Source organism: Cebus imitator, unplaced genomic scaffold (genome assembly GCF_001604975.1).
Source record: "Cebus imitator isolate Cc_AM_T3 unplaced genomic scaffold, Cebus_imitator-1.0 Scaffold189, whole genome shotgun sequence".
NCBI classification, from domain to species: Eukaryota; Metazoa; Chordata; class Mammalia; order Primates; family Cebidae; genus Cebus; species Cebus imitator.
The window spans coordinates 1,493,156-1,513,235 of record NW_016107504.1 but is presented as its reverse complement, the minus strand read 5'-3'; the positions used below and the strand labels follow the sequence as shown (position 1 = coordinate 1,513,235).

The window sequence follows — 20,080 nt, the reverse complement described above, 5'->3', positions numbered from 1 at the left end:
CATTTTCCCTTGGCTATGCATTATACAGAGGTTTCCTTTGGAAACGTAAACAAAGGATGCCTGATGAGCTAGGACAAAGAACTATATATAGGGATCAAGTCGCTATAGTAGCAAGGTCAAAGCATACCCTTCCTTAATTAGATTAAAGGGAGTCTTAGAGCTGCCTCTACCTCCTTCCCATGCTCTCCAGCCCCAACAGAAAACATTTTCCAACTACCCATCTACTGAATTCTGAAACCTTCAGCAGCAACTATAACAAGCTGCATTATGATAGAAGTCAGCTAACAAATCTGTGGTGATCTTAATCTCTGTTTCTGTTATAATAGGAAGACTGCAGTTTTGTTTACTTTCTGAGGAGAATAGAGAACAGGGAGAAAGAACCACAATAGGGAAGCAGTATTTATGGCCCCTTTATGAAAAGTCAATCTGTGACAAAAACATTTGCAGACAATAAAGAAGGGGAACAGGTTTGACAGGAAAATACCCTATTCCAGTTTTCTCAGAAGTGCCTTAGCTGGTATCCTCCACCCCCGCCCAATGTGAAATGCCTGGTATACACTGAGAATATAGTCATTCCCCATATATGAATCTGGATTACATAAAATGAAAAAATTCCAAATCACTCATCAGTATCTGGCTCTCATGACAGAGAGTATTCTACCATACATTTCGTTTTATACAGTATTTACAAGCATTTATGAAGTCTCAAGTCCCTTTATTAACTCGATTTCTAATCCTGAGGCTTGTCCTGGAGGCTTCTGGAGACACAGGCTCTGTGTGGAATGAGGATAATAAGTAACCTGGATTCACCCTATTATTAAGAGTAAGCTGGTCTGGCGCCGTGGCTCACACCTGTAATCCTAGCACTTTGGGAGGCCAAGACAGGTGGACTGCCTGAGCTCAGGAGTTCGGGACTAGCCTGGGAAACACGGCGAAAACCCGTCTCTACTAAAATACAAAAAATTAGCCGGGCATGGTGGCATGCACCCATAATCCAAGCTACTTGGGAGGCTGAGACAAGACAATCTCTTGAACCTGGGAGGCGGAGGTTGCAGTGAGACAAGATCGTGCCACTGCACTCCAGCCTGGGCAACAAAGCGAGACTCCATCTCAAAAAAAAGAGGAAGTTAAGGGCACATCCCTGACCTTTCAGAATGGATGACATCACAGAAGACAGAAATGGTCTTCCATAAGTCATCCTATAGGGTCCCTGTCATCAAACAGAGAATCCTAAACTCAATAGACTATGAAGTTAAATCCCAAAACACATTCTCACTCTCAACAGTATCTCACTATTCTTTCCCAGTTCTCAATTAATGTTTTTATTCAATTGTCTGTATTTCTTGCACAGGTATATCCATATTAGGGTAGATTTTTGTAACATGTAAGCCCTTAGAGGGTAGATACTGTGCCTATGCTGTTTTCTTTGTACCTGGTACAATGTCAGGCATAAAAAAGGATTAGTAAAAATTGACCTTTTGTGTAGCCAGAGGCAACAGTGGCCTACATGATGGGGTTTAACAAGCATCCATAAAAGAATGCTTCTTGAATATCTACTTTATGGGGTACTCTTTCCTCTTACTGCATTTACATGTGGCAGCACTAGTGTCACCTCGTTAAGACTCAGGAAAGAATAACAACTTCAGGAAGGCACTGTTAAAACACAGCCTGTTACCTAAAAAGCCAAAGTGAGGCCTTCCCTATTAACACAATGATGGATTGTTTTATGAGACTTGCCACTTTAAAAAAAAGAGTAGGGCCCTGAACATAAAGGTTTGATTGGCAGGATGGGCTGGGAGAGGTTAGAATAGGCTATGTTTGGGTGAGGCTGGCCAGGGTGATAAGCTCTTCAGAGTGGGAAGATGAGTCCTTAGAGAGGTCCTAAAGTGAATAAGCAATGAAAATAAACTGCTTACTTTGCTATTTTCACTACAACTTGTTCTGTACTTAACAGTCTTTTTCATGAGAACAAGGAAGGTGATTATAATTTCTAACCACATTTTATTCACTATTAGCTGTTACTCTACCTTCAATCATGCAAATTCTAAATCAAGGGATCTGTTATCTTGTCTCCTGCTTACAATGCTCCCTTGTCCCTTTGCCAGTGTGGATTTCTTATACTGTAATCTAAAAGCATAATGAGAAACTTTGACAGAGTGGAACATAGGGGATTCCAGTTAGCTGAAAGCCACTTTGAAATACTTTATATTTTGTTCCTCCCTTCTTGGAAAGAATGAGCCAGGAGAGAAAAAGAACAGACTAAAAAGTAGCCATTCACAGCATCATGACCTGTGATATCTAGAAAGGAGTCAAAGGTCATCAGTTCAACTCCTCATTTTATAGGTAAGAACACTGAAATTGAGAAGCTAAATGACTTACATTCATAACACCAGTTCATGGAACAGCCAAGTCTAAAACACAATTTTCCAAATCACACTCTTGTGTTCTTTCTTTTCATTCCTTATGCTTCTCCCCTAATCCCTCACTTCATTTTATAGTCTCACATCTGAGTTTAACCAATACTCTATGGACCTTACATACAGCACCACTCACTTCTACAAATGGAGTGCCCAAAAGGGATTAAATTTCTATGTTATGATCATCATACAAGTACACTCTAGTTGAAGAAACTCAATAATTTATGAATCCAAATGATTGGGGGTCAGACGTTTACTCATACAATAAGAGGATTCTTTGCCTTACAAGAAGATTCTCCACAGTCTCTTAAACAGGAATCCATAGATTTGATTAAGAAATGAGATCTTAATAAAATTCAAATAAAATAAACTCGAACTGTTACATTTATCTGTCATGCAAGTAAGATTAGAACAAGACTATCAGGCTCTAAATAGAATTAGAAACATTTTTATACAACCACTGCCCATGAGGAATCCTGTAATATTTTGCCCAGCCCTGTTTACACTTGAAGCCCTACCATCAGCTCTTCAACAAAATCAACACAAAACAAAATGGTATAAGTTTCATGCTCTTGAGAAAGAGAAATAACATCTTTATTATATTATGACCACTTAAGAAGAGGTCAACTCCTCTTCTAAGCTCTGCTCTAAGATTTGATGTAGATGACAATTGATTTAAACCTCACAATTAGACGGCACTTTATAATTTACAACTTTAAGATAGATATGATTTGTTGATGACAAGAATAAGTGGAAAGGTAATGAGTGAGGACCAGGTGGGGTGCATGGTATAGATAGGACCATGGGGAGGGGCTAGAAAGAGGAGAAGCGGTCCTGATAATATTGTTACAGGAACAATATCGTGCTGAATGAACCTCACCCTATCCCCAAGCACCCAGGATTCCCAACTTCCCTATGACACCCCAGTAATCTCTTTAAGGAGTGATAATGTCCAGTTTCATGATGGATGAAGCACACTTCATGTCTGATTCTCATACTGCCTGCTGTTTGGAAAAGAGAATAGGTTGACCCTTGAACTATTATCTCCCCAATCCATGACCACCATCTTTCTATTCTTTTTAAACCGTAGGTTTCTGACACTTTTTTTGGAACAAGCATCCTAAAGGAATGAGACTTTCTAGAACTGCCATTCAATCCTTCATTCCAAATGACTGGGCTACACTCTGACAAAACTGAAGTCCCCCCAAAGGGTCACCCAGTCCAGGTCCTCTGAACAATCACAAATATTTCTGTTACGTACCTCAACTTGCTGACAGATCTGTATTAGTTTGGCCATTTGATTTTCTAGTTCACTGTTGCGCTTAACCAGGTTGGTGAGGTTCATCTCCAGAGTTTGCTGTCATCGCAGAGAGTATGAATCCAGAGGGAAACAGAGAAGAGAGGAAAAAAGAACAGTGAGCTTAAGAACCAATGTCATGTGAAAATTGGTTAGTCAGTAGACAAATATTTCAGAGAATTCATTTGGCATCTGCCATGGGCCAACGACTAATTTAGGTACAAATTAAAATGCTGCACATTTGCTAATTATTGGGGAAAATATAACATTCATGACTTTGTGGATGTAGGAATTTATTGACATTAAAGAAACCTAATGTCTTAGATAGTATCTTTAACTTTTCAAAGTATTTTATAGGCAATATCTCATTTTGCCCTTGTAGTAATTCCACAGCATATGAAGAACAGATATTATTATTTTATTTTATGGATGAGTAGACTAAGAAAACTATTACACTTGTTCCTCAACTTATGATGCAGTTACGTCCAAGAGAGGGCATTTTTAATGGAAGAAATTTTCAACTTATGATGGGCTTATCCAGATGTAACCCCAACATAAGTCGAGAAGCATACTGAACACATATCACTTTCACAGCACTGTAAAGTTGAAAAATCTAAGTTGAACTACAGTAAGTTAGAGACCATCTGTAATTATTGAATTATTGCCAGATACTATGCCAGGCAATTTCATATATACTTTTAAAAACCGTAACAATGCCACAAAGTAGAAAATGTCAGTATTTTACAAATGGGAGTACCAAGCTTCAAAGTGGAGTTAAAGTATTTTGCACAGTCATATTATTGGCATATGCAAAGCTAGGCCTGGTACCCAGGTATCCAGCCCTCAGTCACAGATTTGCCCCAGTATTTCATGATTTTTTTTTGTTTTTGCTTATAGTATTTTATATTTATCAGTAGGATCCTTCAGGAAAAAATAGTATTTTGAGTGAGGAATTCATCAAAATCTAGCATTGTATCTCACAGCTTTCCTTCTTTGCTACCGAGGCTTCACCCACAAGAGGGGCAAGGTTTCAAAATGCAAAGCCTGACTCTATCAAGAGGACATCAGTCAGGCACAGCAGTTCATGCCTGTAATTCCAGCACTTTGGGAGGCTGAGGCAGGCAGATTGCTTGAACCCCGGAGGCAGAGGTTGCACTCCAGCCTAGGCAAAAAGAGTGAAACTCCTTCTCAAAAAAAAGGTAGAAAGAAACAAAATATATGGCATGTTCAGGGAACAGTAGTTTTGTTAGGCTAGAACAGAGGGTAGAAAGACAGTAGTAGGGGACGCAGTTAGAAATGGAGACCAAAGTCCTGTTATAAAGGTCTTAAGTGCCTAAATGAGAGAAGTTTGTACTTTTTTTCTTTTTCTTTTTTTTTTTTTTTTGGAGCACTGAGAGCTTACCAAAGGCTGTTAAACAAGGTGATGGCATAATCAGGGCTGCATTTAGGAGATTAACCTAGCAATACGTGGGGCAGATTGAAATAGGAAAGCCCAGAGGGCAGGGACACTGCTTAAAAGAAAGCTGCAATATTCAAGCCTGTAGGGCCAAACTGAGGATAATTGAAAGAAACATGTTTCAAAACAGGATTTGTCACTGTCAAATATGCCGAGAATGCAAGAAATATGAGGACTGATAAAAGGCATGTGGATTTGGTAATTAGAGGGTCACAGATGACCTTTTGAAAAGGTGTTTCTGTAGGGTTTTGGAAGCATATGTGAAATCATGAGGTTAGAATATGGTGTAGTAACAAGATAGAGGCTGTAAGTCTAACCTCCTCTTCAAAAGTTTGGCCATAAGGAGAATACAATAGCACTGTAGTGTGATGAAAGGGTCTAGCTTGAGTTAGACAGTGGGAATTGGTAGTGAACCCAGCTAATGATTTCCTATAGTAGTGACCCAAATTCCTATCAATGGAAATTCCATGTATCATAAATGAATATATTGATATATTAGGCAAATATAATGTAGATTGATGAACACTGAGCAAATACAATATCAGAAATTTGCATTTCCAACTGTAATGCATTTCCATTCAAACATGGGATTCCATGGGGAGAACGTTTTTAACAAGTACCTGCAACCACTGCAACACTGGTCACGAAACTGATATCTCATAAATAATTCACAGTACAGAGCAGGACTAAAATCTTTGCTATGTGTTTCTCTTTTGTGGCCCTGAACTGAGACTCGCGGCTTCTATAAAGCCACCGAAAACAAAAATTAGGACTGAACACATAATTTGGGGTCTGGTTAGACTATGGGCCTTGTGTTACTATCACAAAATTATGGCAAATGGTTAGTTTGCTCTGGCCCCCTAGCAATTTGCAGAATGCCAGCACATTTTAACAACACAGAGCTAGAACTGACAAGATGACTCTAATTTCAACCTTACTTCATTAATATGAAAATGCTCTGAAAGATAAATCTTTGGCTAATGAAAACACCATCTGTTGATGGCTTTTTGCCACTGTTTTCTTACATTATGAGACATAATTTGAGGAAAACACCGAACATTTACTTACTCATTTCCTATTCATTTACAAGGAATTAAAGCCTCCTCTCAAATTGAAATTGATTCTCAATAATGAACATATGCAAAGGGAAGCAGAGAATTGAAGTGATTATGCAGTCTAAGGAAGTCACTCTTTCCGTATCATGCCTAGCACTGACGAATCATTTAGAACAAAAAATTCTGGGCCACTCTAGGTTTGAATTATTTGATTGATTTGGCCAAGTAATTATCTTGTCTGTACTCTGGCTGAGTAAACAAAGAGGGTTTGTGTGTGTGTATGTGTGTGTGTGTGTAAAATCTCTTTATATTAAAGTAAACATGTCTCTTCGTTGTTCAGTTTTGAAAAATTGGTTTGTTTTGCTCTTCTCTTGTACAATGTAGTTAATGACTGGGCCAGGTTCCCTATGTTCAAGCCAGTTAGTGCAACTTTCTCAGGATAGTTGAACCGTGACAGCTAAAGAGCCAAAGTGGCAGGGGAGATTGGAATGGAGATATCTGCTGGTAGGAAACAGGACAGGAGGTTGGCAGCCAGGGGGCAGGATGAAGCTCCCATTTCCTGCTGCAGGAGGTTACCTCTGGGTCCTTGTGTGCTTCCCTTTTAGGGATGTCACAGAAGCCATTTTAGTTTATGAAACTGTGAGACCTTCTTCACCTCCAGATGACTACGTCATGCTAGCTCACACAAAATTGTACATGTGTCTGAACAGCACAAAGTAAGGGAAAAATTTGGCTGATTTGCATAACAGATTTTAAAATGCCTCAGTTAGCTAAATTGGCAGTCTGCACTGATTCCATTTTTACCCAAGTTTTACTTCATTTGTGTTGTATAGATTAGGCCTCTTTGTGCTCTCGTATTCCTTTCCCAAAGAGGAAAATGTTTTGCCATCTGAGAAAGCTGGGCACAGGCTATTCTTCTTCCAGACAGAATCCCATTAACAGAAACGGCTTCTTGAACCCTCTCAAATAATTGCTGGTTGTTTTTTTCTTTTTGTCACTTCTCTAGACACAGATTATTTCAGGTAACTTTCTCATTGGCTCCCTCAAGAAACCTAGTCATATATCAAAACACCACCTCTTTATGAAAGAGAGGCAGATTACCCCGTTATGGCACAAACCAGACCATGATTTCCATTTGTCATACTCCATGAAGGCATATGTATTCACACATATATGAGCACACTTACACACACCAACCTGACACAGTAAGTACCGAAGCCTACAAGGGGGTGTAATCTATATTAGTTCTATTGAAGCATATAATTTCCACTGAAGCATGGCACTGTCATAGAATGTCTGTATTCTCTCTTGCTTTCAAAAAGGTACCAGGGGAACATTATCTAAACCTAGACAGCATCCTGACTGCTTTTATGTGGGAATTGAGCCTTGGGGTGAGCATAGGAAGGGGAGAAGTGAAATAGGGCAGAAAGGCCAATTCACCCCAAACCTGAATCTTCCTGATTGACAGAAGACAACTTCATCTTTAAAAATAATCTGAGCCAATGACCCCATTACTATTCTTTGACATGCTCTTTTTTGACATCCTGTCTGTACACCAACATTTCCAGCTCTTCCAAAAGCCAGAAGCCAGAATCTTCTCATGCTTTTAGGGTCACAGTCTGCTTTCTTTTTTTAACTGCTTGTCTTAAAATACTTACTTTGCTTTTGCTCAGTCTGTCACTTTATGTATCAATTACATATGGCCTCTCAACAACAGAACACGCCATCTGGTTCACAAACTGAAGCCCACATCCTTATGCCAGAATTTATTCTTTCCATAAACATTTATTTGCTGTTGTATAGACACAGGCTACGTCTCGGAATGAGATGAAGGTGATATACTGGATGTATATCACATAGGTCTACTGTACTTGAGGTTTGTTACAAATAACCCAATCCTCAAGTCAGGTGAAAGAGTTGCCATCTTTTCAAAAGGTTCTGCGATCTTCCAGCCAAGACCCACCATATCTCCCCCACTCCCCTTATCAGAAATGCTAACTAAACCCTCCCATATTCGTTTCTTCCCTCCCAACCCCCCAACCTGCTTCAGGTGCATAGCATGATTACATCTTTAGCTCAAATGCATACATTATTATTTGGATATTCTAAAAGCAAACCTGTACTAACAACTTAAATCTAGTGTGTATTTTGATAATACTCAGACTAGTGAGCCAAAGCCAACTCTACTTTCCTGGAGGACTCCGGGTTGCATTCCACTTGCGCTATTGCTCTTCACTTCCTGCCTTTCACACACATCCCCCTTTCTCTTTCAACTGCTATTACTTCATGCCTAATTTCTAGACCATGAGTGTTCTGGAAGACTCAATCCTTGGCCCTTGCTCAGCTCACTACTGCATGGCTCTACCAGCATGCTGAGGACTCCCAAATCTATTTTCCAGCCTCAATCATTCTGCCACTGGAAAAGCCTGAATTTTAACCCCTTCTAGGACACTTTCCCTTTCAGGTATGCTCTCTGTCTTCCAGATGTTTCAACAAACTCTTTTCTCCTGACTAGAGCATTCTCCTTTCCTGCCCCAACTCCTGTCCCCTAACGGAGTTCGATAACTCACTCAAATTCTATCTTGCTATTCCTCCTATGCTCTGTAACAACCCCTGTTCTTCCACTGACATAGCACTTATCACACTATCTTGTAACTGTGTCCTTAATTATCTGCCTCCCCACACTAACCTGAGAGCTCCATCAGGACTGAGACTGTGCTGTCTTAATCGTTGTACCCCGAACACCTATCTCCTGGTGCCTGTCACCTAATAGATGTTCAAGAAATGTTTGATGAATGAATGATTGTTGAATGACCCACAATCACATCAAACCCAAATTAAAGTCAATGCATCCAAAAAAAACTGCCACCCCTTCCTAATTTCAATTTTGTCCTCCTCAATTCCAGCATCCTTCAAGACATCTCTGCCTCAACAGTCCTTTTTAATTCATTCTCTTGTCTATAACCACGATAGTCATTCACCAAGTTTTGTCCATTCTTTCTGCATGGACTCTCTCCCATTTGGTCCTTCTTCTCCAACAAATTCACTCATGATTCCCTGTTTTTAAGTTCAATTATATCCTTTCCCTGATCCCTCCTCTGTGCTTCAGAGCATCCTGTGCAAACCTCTGTCATAGCACTTACCATACTGAATTGGAATTTTTCATTTACTTGTCTATTTCCCCTGCTAAGCCCAAAGTCCCTTTAGGACTGGGACTGTGCCTTATTTCCTGTGTCCCAGCTCCTACCACAGTGGTCAAAGTGTTCAGTAAACAAGGTGAATGTTCATTAATTGTCTGTTAAATAAATGAATGAATTCCCTAGCCTAAATCCCTGATGCTATAGTTTAAGTCATTGGCAGTTCTAGCTTCATGTGAGACAAAGAACAAGGCATTACCTCATTATATCAACCTTTCATGAACTTGAAGACCATTATCACATATTTCTCTTTAAACCTCACTTCTTTGGGTTCAGTAATTCTTGTTTCCTTAATCTTTGCTCAACTATATTATATTTCTGTAATATGTTTATTTGCCCAACAATAACAGAGAGGATTTCCATCCACCCAATAACAATCTCTGAGTCAACATTTTGTAAATTGTTCTCAAACAAATGACTGTTAGCTCCTTTCAAATGCTGGTGAAGAGAAAACTTGAGTCAAAAGAAATAACAGAAAAACAGAAAGATAAGAGTACAGATAATAGGAGTATCTACTTGCTAAACTTGCTCTCAAACCAAAGAAACAATGGAAAACATCTTCCAACACAGGGGCCTGTTAATAATAAATGAGTTCAGAGACAGAAATCAATATAAATCTTACAGAGAAAAGAATAGGGGTTCAAATGAGTCTTAAAGCACAGTTTGAGTAGAGATGAAATAAAATTTATTTTATCCACATACACACATGAAACATGTACAGATTTATACATATTATATGTGATGGGAGCAAGTCTGGAACACTTAAGAGACCACAGAGAAGGAAGATCTACAAGCAAGAATAATTTTATGAGCATGAGTTGAAGGCTGGTTTAGCTGAGAAACCTGTCAGATACTGTCCCCAACCCCATATTCACATGTTCACTGCCATCAGCACCAGACCTTAGAGAGCATTAATCTGGTCTCAAAAGTTTTGCTCTTATTATATTTAGCTACTGTGATTTAGTACCTGACTGAGAGTGAGAAACAACATTTTTCTTTTCCCTCACCTATAGTAACCCACCCTGGCCTCCACTGAAGATTTTTCTTATCATGACTTTGATCTGGCTCATTTATTAGACTGATCCCTAGCCTCAGGATGGGTTCTACTGAGGTTCTAACTCTCCCTAGGGTGGCAACAGAAAGCTTGCCTTACACTCACAGCCCCCTCCTACCCAACTTATCAGAAGATTTACACACTCTGTCATCTTCACATACAATGACACACATTTTATAGATATACTTTCATACACAGGCACAGAGTCATTCTCAGCCACATATTTATGCAGGAGTATACACACTCATGTATAGTGATGCATACATGTGTATGCAAATATACACTCAACCCAGTCTCTTATATTTCGGTTTCTTTCTCTCATATTTATACTTATGCTGGTTGAGAAACAGTCATATGCCCATTAGTACACTGGTTGAGAGGGTATCTGTCTTGGCAGACAGTAGTGGGTGTCAAGTGGATAAGTAGATAAATGACTGAGAGAAGGGGGTGACCGAGTGAGAATGAGAATGGGTGGGTGGATGACAGAGTGACTGAGTAGGAAGAAGGACAAGTAGTCAACTGTGATAAGATTCTAGAATATTATATTTTCCAACCTTTTAATTCTCAATGTGGCTTTCCTTTGAACATCCTCCAAGTCTCATATGTCCCTTCTCTTTGTCTGGCAACCTTTAGCTTTCTCTTTTCCAGTCTTGCTTCGTGTGTGTGTGTGTGTGTGTGTGTGTGTGTGTGTGTGTGTGTTTTACTTTCCCGTGATAAAAGGCTTACTCCAGTGCTGGGTAATATTTCATAACAAGATCCCTGATATGTAAATGTAACTGCATTTAAGAATTATTTGTAGTAATGAATTTGTGGAAATGAAATGAGAAAAAGAAAATATGCTTATTTATTCCTTTCAGGAAATTCCTTTACTCCCCCTGGTTTTCATCAGCTATATTTTTGGCAGGCTGTGGGCATGGAATGTGAAGACATCACTCTCAAAGAGAATTATAATAATCACATGTGATTTATACAGATGTCACCATAGGGTTAGGCAGTTGGAAAATCCAGTGATCAAAATGAATAGGCACTTAAAATTAAGGACATGCCTTACTTTTACTAGCACTCTGGTTTTGAATATTGTCAGTAGTTCACAGGAGATCTTTTTTCAGACTTTCAGGGTATACATTATGGCAAGACAGATTTATATCTTCTAAGATGAGATTTAAAGCAAGCTATAGATACTGGTATATTTCCTGCAAATCCATTATGAAAACTGAATTCATTTAGATTTCTCGAGCAAATACTATGTGTACAAGATACTAAGGAGAATATCAAAGAAATAAAAGACATTATTTCTGACCTGAAGGAGATTATGATGTAGCTGTGATGTTTTGGAGTGGTCTTATGGGGTTTGAATTATGCATTAAAGAATAGGTAGGATTTGTGCCAGGCACGGTGGCTCACGCCTGTAATCCCAGCACTTTGGGAGGCCGAGACAGGTGGATCACCTGAGGTCAGGAGTTCGAGACCAGCCGCCTGACCAACATAGAGAAACCCCATCTCAACTAAAAACACAAAATTAGCTGGGCATGGTGGCGCATGCCTGTAATCCCAGCTACTCAGGAGGCTGAGGCAGGAGAATCGCTTGAATCCAGGAGGCTGAGGTTGGGGTGACCCAAGATTGCACCACTGCACTCCAGCCAGGGCCACAACAGCAAAACTCCATCGCAAAAAAAAAAAAAAAAAGAATAGGGAGGATTTGTAAACAGGCCAAGAGAAGAACACTAGTGAGAGTTAAGAATCAGAAAAGAGAATGGTATGTTTTGCAGGTGATTAAGAGGCTCACCTGGGTAGATGAAGGTAACACGTTTGAGAGGAGTAGAGGGGAAAATACATGGGCAGCATAAGAAAGAAGTTGTACAGAACTTAGAACATTGAAGTATATCAGCAATAGACAGTCACCGAAATTTGACCTCTTTTTATGAAGCCAAAATTTATTAAAACAATAACAACAATCTTTTATAAGTATAGAAACTCATGTGATAATGAAAATTCTAAAATGTGAAGCCGTTTTATAGAAAGGTCCCATATATCATAAACTAAGATATATATTGGTACTAGGGTGTGAAAAGTGAGAGGTGATGGAGAAAATAATTACTCAGATAGGCCTTACTACTTCAATAACTGTAATGAATAAAGATATTCTTTAAAATTGAATAATTAATTGAACTACTGATAGCCTGCTGAAAGACAAGTGTCCTGCATCTCAATCCTATTGGTAGATTAGACAACTAAATGAGATCATGAAACTCTGCTAAGTACCCCAAGCCCTCTAATCCATTTTGAGTACATGTTAAAAAGACAGGCTAGTTTCTGTTTATTCTGACCTTTCATCTACAACATAATGGTTTGTTTATTCTTTATTGAACAAATAAATATTAGAAGCCACTAATCCTAATCAGGGAGGTTCGTATATAAAAAGTAGTTACAAATGTCAACAGTGAAGTTCAAGAACCAAAAAGTAAAAATAAACACTATATCAGCTACTGGCTATAGATACAAGGAAATAATGATAGTATGGGTGCTATCGCCTACAAGACTCCTGTGCTCTCAGGGCAAGGGCTAGGGGAATATACTCAGGCAGTGTCTCGCATAGCTCCTGCTGGCCAGCTTTCTCCCTTGGGGAAGAATCAAGCAGATTAAGGGGGTAATCCTAAATGGTTTTCCAATTTAAAATTAACCCAAAGAAGTGAGTGTATGTGACACTAAAAGCCAGACTTCCTCTCTGCTTAACATGGAGAAATAATATCCTTTTATACTTGGCACCAAACCAAAGTGACCCCTCCACCCCCACAACATGCACGCACAAGCAGTACCTCTCTCACCCTCCCAAAACTCCAAGATGTTCCAGACAACATAACGAACCACAAGGTTGGGAATGATTCATATGTTTCCACTCTCCTTCCAAAAATGAGCAAAAATAGTTTCCACTTAATTTATAATCAGAATTTTCTGCACATTTCCTAAAATATTAAAGGGGAACTATTCAAAATCTGGCTTTCTTTCTCCAAAAATTACTGATTAGTCACAGACTAAAGTATGTTTTGGTAAAATATGTCCGTGTTCCATCCATCCCTGGAGATGAGGGCTGTAGCTTCATGATGCCAAATATCTAATCAATCATCCAATGTTTTCATGTTTTCGGATGTTTTCAAATAGCTAGTTTTCTGTAGATACAAGCTTACACTAGCCAGTCTTTTTGTTATCTCAACAGTGCATATGGACACAGATTTTTCTGTTTGGAATATTTCTCAAGGCCAATGACTTATTATAGTCCCAACACCTGCAAATATTTGGCAAAGATTGTTCTGTCCTCGTCACATCCCCCACTCTTCCTATAGCCCCACTCCTATCTTTTGTCATTATATGGCTGTAAGTTTAAACAATCTGTCCCTTCTTTGATGTCATTAATCATTTATCTATGACCATGAAATGTACAGTTGCAGAAGCATAAAGTTAAGTTTCAAATCACATTTCATGGGGAAAACTTAGATCCAAAACAAAGTGGCAGCTGGCTACAGTACAAAGGATAGTTAACTCAGTCTAGAGGCTGAGTTCCAGTTCTAGCTTTCCCATTACTAATCATTTCTTTGATTTTGACCAAATCACTTAATCTATCAAGATCTGTTTATACAACTTTAAAGTATAGTGCCTTGACTAGACCAAGTCAAAGGCCTAACATTTTATGATTCTAAAAATTGAAGTCAACAAGATTATTGCCCTCTGCAGCCTTGATATGAATAAGAGTATCACCTTGAGTGAAATAAAAAAATTGAATTTTGTACACATTTATACAGATCTGATATAAATAATAACCAAAAGAGGCACAGACCATTGTATTTTCTAGAATAGCTGCTAAGTAGCTGGCTTCTTAAAAGAAATTTTACCACAAATTATCCAATCTAGGCCTTTCTTCTAGCTTGGCTTATGTACTCAGGTTCTATTTGGAGTGGCAATTTTACTATCCATTTAAACATTTTATTTTTCTAGAATAGCTGCTAAATAGCTCACTTCTTAAAAGAAATTATACCACATAACAGGCAAGCAACGGGAATAAAACAATTTGCTGGATCATCAGTGTAAGGCAGGAGGACTTTTTTAAATGGGCACTTAGACTTCTACATAAATATTATGTGACACAATGACTTCAGAAAACTCTGTCCACAGAACACACATAAAAAACTAGGAACTTGTAAGGTAGGAACTATAAACAAATGCTTCAGTCTGTAGCCCATAATAGCAAGCACTGTCACAAAATTTGATAGTGGATTAAATATTTATTGCTTTCAGTTTAAATTTTTAGTTCAGATATTTAATTATCCCTCCCGATTTCATGGTATACTGAAGTTTCTTCAGTTCTTTGTTTTGTTTTGTTTTTTAAAGGCAGGGTTAGAATTGGCCCTGTGTTAAATGCTTAATGGCAATTTGTAATGGCCAATGTGAAACTTTTGTTTCTTTAGTGTATTGAGTACATAAACACAAACATACACTACTGTCCTCCACAAAAATCTCTCAGCTACCTAGATACACTCAGACACCTCCACCCACACCTACACAGAGACACACCCTGCCTTCCCATTGCCATATACCTACATATGCAAATCGAGACATATGCTAATTGTAGAACACCTACACAAGTACTCACATACTTAAAAGAAGAGGTGGAAAGATCATAGCAAAGATATATAATAAGCAATATGTCACTGACAGAGGAGAGAGGGTGCTGTTTCCCTGGATGAACTACTGGTGTCGCAGGCCACGAGCTGACTCCACAAAAGTTAGCCAAAAGTGTATGAATGCAAGCATGTTTATGCAACAGATGAGATAGGTTCCAGGGAGAACTTGCAGGTGAGCAGGTTAATCCTCATGAGAACAACTTAAAGTTAACTCACTTGTCATATAGGAAAAGTCACCCGTTTTATTAGAGAACTTACTAACTGCATAACTCTATTATGAGACAAAGTTGTGTAAGGGCTGTTCCCCAGATCCCTTACCTTGAGTTTCTCAAATCGATCATTCAGGGATGCGACCTGATGGTCTCGGTGACGACCCACCAGTTTGCATAAGGCACAGATCAATTGGTCATCAGATACACAGTACATGTTCACTTTCTCATTCTCATGGTCCAGGCAGGTGATCCCTCGGAGATGTGTGTCTGGCACTGGTTCCACCAGGCGGTGGCTGGTGAAAGGTTTCTTGTTGGGGTGCGTGGCCCGCAGGCACCGGTCACAGTAGGAGACCTCACAGGTGATGCATGTTTTTACTGCATCCCTTGGCGGGTCCTGCTCACAGAATTGGCAAGCAATTCGCTCACTAGACATGGCGGTGCTGGGCCTGTAAGTCCTTTCCCGGCGGCTCTCACTAGGGGAATTGGGCCCACTGACTGAAGCTTTCTGGAAGCGATCAATAATGTTCTGCAGGGTCACATTCCTCTTGAGGCCATCCAGGCCCCGGTGGTTCAGCGAGATAACATACCTGCAGGTAGGACACTGGAAAGCAGTAATGGGTTCAATGGATTCACCAGAGCTGCAGCTTGAGACCAAGATGCGATGGGCACAGCTGAAGCAGAGGCTATGAGCACAAGGGAGCAGAAGGGGGTCTTCAAACAACTCTAGGCAGATTGGACAGGTCAATTCAGACTCCAGTGTTTCCATCTTTAGTGAAAATAATCCTCCTGAGGCATTAAGAACCACAGAGGCTGGGCTTTCACCTGCAAGAAATACAAAGCAAGAGTCATTATGCATTTCCAAAGGAAAATGGATATAACATAATTATGCACTAACCAATGGGAGCATTTACATGCTGGATTCCCTAGGGATGCTTAAGCAATAGGAAAGCAATTTGGGAATTAATCAGGAAGACTTTTTCCCCCTTCAAACCTTGTTTTAGAAAAATGCCTGTGTTTATTTTCATGCACTAATAGATAAAATCAAATGGTCACCTCTGAATCCTGGTAGACTGATTAGCATTACCATTTCAGCTCACAATATTGGCATGGATCATTCTCTCACATATTCTCCACTGACATCTCTTTCCCAGGCTAAAATGAGGCTGAGGCCCTGCAAAATTCCCAATCTCTATTCTCCAATATTGTTCTCTATTTCACTTCAAGGTAAACTGTAGGGACTGCTTCTATGTCACATCCGGTGTAAAGAAAACAATGCCATAAAGTAACTCTCTACTTTCTGAAATGCTTCCATTCCAAGAGCCTGCATTAAAAAGAGAGAGCTTTAGGAAAATGAAGATTCTGGTACTGGATAAGTTTTTCCTCAGAGTCTGAACTTCAATTACTTCTTATTATCACACATGGAAATTTCTGTTCCATTCCATTCCTAGTAAACTGAGTTACTCAAGACAAAAGATGATACTTTTCACTGTCATCTTCTTCCCTCACCTTTAGAAACCCCTTCATTTCATCAAGCTGAATGAGGAATGATTTCAGACTTTTCAACTTACTCAGCAATAGTTGCTGATCAATGATAAAGTTATATTGCCTTGTGTCTTCAGTTTGGTTTTATTACTAAACACCTGCTGAACTAGCACAAGCCTGCTATGAAGCTCATCGCCCATGTGTATTTTCATACTTTCTAAAACATAGCAGGATGCAAATCAAGATCTAGATAGAAATTAGCAAAGTGCCAGAAAATTTCAGATCTCATAATCTTCAATTTAGTGTGCATCAGTGAGTAAAAGATGTCAACCAACTGACAAGAAACCAACCTGTTGGTAAATTTATCTATTCTCCCACAGGCATTTCTGTTCTGAACACACAGGTACTTAATTCTTAATTGCCTTGGGTCTTCCATTAATTAAAATACACACAGATAAATATTATAAGTTGGCCTTAACTAAGGAAAAATATAAAACATATCTTATTGACTGAAAATGTTAAACCTATGTATAGGAAAGAAAAAGCGTATCTTTCTTGCTTTTTCTTTTCTTTTTTTTTTTTTTTTTTTTTTTTTTTTTTTTTTTTTTTTTTTTTTTTTTTTTTTTTTTTTTTTTTTGGACAAGGTGTCCCTCTGTTGCTCAGGGTGGAGTGCAGTGGTACAATCTTGGCTAACTGCAATGTTCACCTGCTGGGCTCAGGCAATCCTCCTGCAACTCCAGGAGCATGCCACCAAGTCCAGTTAATTTTTATTGATTTATTTATTTTGTAGAGACGTGGTTTTGCCATGTAGCCCAAGCTAGTCTTGAACTCCTGGGTTCAAGTGATCCACCCACCTCAGCCTCACAAAGTGCTGGGATTACAGGAGTGAGCCATGGCACAGAGCCCAAAAAAAGTAATTTTTGCTTTTGAGTATCTTTTGTTCATCATCTTGTCATCATTGGAGACTCTCATCAGGGCTTCAAAATTTCACTTTGCCATTGATATTTGTTCAGATATTGTAATTTGTTAGTGATATCTGTATACTTCACAGGATACATAAATACTGAGTACAATTATATTTTATGCCTAAGTACAATATATGTATACCTAAAAGCTGTTTCTAAATCGAACCTTTTAAATGCACTCAACTACCTATTTAATGAAAATCTATATGAAATGGGGCTATAAGAGTGAAGAATCTTTTTGTAAATCACTCTATCAGTTGGTTTAGCAGGTTCAGACGTTTATACAGTCACTTTTTAAAAAAGTGATACATAGTATTTTTCTTCTAGAATTAACAGGTGCTTGAAAGCTGTTGGTCAGTATTTTGTAGCTTATAACATCTATCAACGTTCACCTATACAGAGGAAAAAGTCAACAACTAAAATGTACACACATCATTGAATCTTAGTATTGGAAGAGACTTGAGAGATGAAGATTCCAACTTGTACTGACAGCACGAATATTGCCTTAGATAGCTCCATTTGATATATTCCTCAGATACTCAAATTCAACATGACTATAAATGAACTTGCTGTGCTCCCCCCAACTCCAGAAAACAAAACAAACAAAAGACTCCTGCTCCTCTTCTGATTTTCCCTATCTGGTGAATATTATCATCCAAGCCTAGAAATCTAAGAGGTCTCTCATCTACACGTTTTTATCACCTCAACCACTGGTGGCTTCTGGAATATTCTGTTTTATTTCACTTACATAGCTGTATCTCCATCTAACTCTTCCTTCTCCTTAAGGGTATCAACAATTTTATATTTTCATTCATAGCACAAGTTTGTGCTTCACACAAACTATATTCAATAATAGTTAATGAAGTATCACTTAAATTAGGAGTAAGATTAACTAGCATTCATTGAGCACCTCCTGTATTCTGAGTACTATGTTCAACACTATACACATTATTTCACTAATTCTTTCAGGAAACTTATGAGAAAGTTACTATTACTCTATCCACCTTACAGTTAGGAAACTGGGGCTTAGAGTCATTAAATAAATCAACCAAGAACATACAGACCCAGAGCACAGGTCAGTATAACGCCAATGCCTGTGCTCTTTTCCCTACACCTTTATTTCATTCATCTCACCTCCTTCACTGAGGTTTATCTTGACTATTTACAAGAGGATTTCTAAACAGCATGTTTCCACTTCTATTTTTATCTCCCTCAGTCTCTCTGACTTTCTCTGAATCCGCCTATTTCATTCTGAGTTCCTTCCAGAATCATATCTCTGTCTTCTAGGCCTATCTTCACCTCACACTGCGCTTCTATTACTATCTCTTCTAGAACTGTATGCCTGCATTCCTCAATGTCTGTGTGGGAAGCTACCTGGCTTAGTCAGAAGTACTGCTGAAAGCCATGCCTATGTGTGTTGAAACCTATATAGAACAATTAGAGTACCAAAGCTTTCCTAAGGTTTAAGAGGGTGCCATATATATTGTCCTGCACAGAGGAAAAGCTCTTAAATTTTGCCTGGAACTCTAAAATTTGTTTCCAAGTTAGTGTGACACTTGAACCTCACTCTGAAATTAAGCCTGGGAAAGCATGCTATGGGTCAGGATCGCCTTGGGTAAGATCAAAATAGGATTTATTAACCAGGGACTTCTGAACTTCCTAGAACTGTTTGCAGAATGTGGTTTTTATGTCATATATACATGTTTTTTTTGTGTTTTTTTTTTTGTTTTTGTTTTTTTTTCCTCTGGGGAAAAGGTTGCCATAGCTTTCAAAAGATTCTCAAGAATCTTTAACAGAAAAAAAGCCAATTATTAGTACTCTAGTTGATTAGTACTCTAGTTGATTAGTACATTAGTTGATTTCACCTCTATAAAGAATATTATAAGGTACTCTCTGTTGCTTATTAGAACTTTTCTATACTGTTTCTAATCTGTTTGATTTTTAATTATCATATAGTAATTGTTTTGGCCAATTTTCGGGAACTGAATACTTTTATGAATTTCTTCAAACATGTTCAATCATCTCTAATTTATGAGGCTTTCTTTTTCTGGGTACTCCTAATATTTTAGAATCCTTTCAATTATCCCTCATTTTTCCTACCTTTCTTATTATCTAAGCACCTTTACAATACCCTTTATGTGCACTGTCTCATTTACTTTTCACAACAACTCTCTAAAAGGTAGGTACTATCATTGTTAAAAAAAAAAATTAAAAAAAAAAAAAGGCCGGGCGCGGTGGCTCAAGCCTGTAATCCCAGCACTTTGGGAGG

General features: G+C 38.6%; 1 protein-coding gene across 5 annotated transcripts in view; it reads right to left on the bottom strand.

Moving 5' to 3' along the window:
• Positions 1–20,080, bottom strand: part of MID2 (midline 2) — a 94,685-nt gene that overhangs the window by 63,717 nt on the left and 10,888 nt on the right. For 4 of the 5 annotated variants that reach the window (XM_017546462.2, XM_037744947.1, XM_017546459.1 and 1 more), the window contains exons 2-3: positions 15,471–16,186; positions 3,679–3,774 (exon numbers count right to left, since the gene is read on the bottom strand). In XM_017546462.2, the coding sequence (XP_017401951.1) occupies positions 3,679–3,774; positions 15,471–16,130 (756 nt within the window). In that variant the 5' untranslated portion in view covers positions 16,131–16,186. The remainder of the gene's footprint in view (positions 1–3,678; positions 3,775–15,470; positions 16,187–20,080) is intronic. The other variant, XM_017546461.1, reaches the window with a different exon arrangement.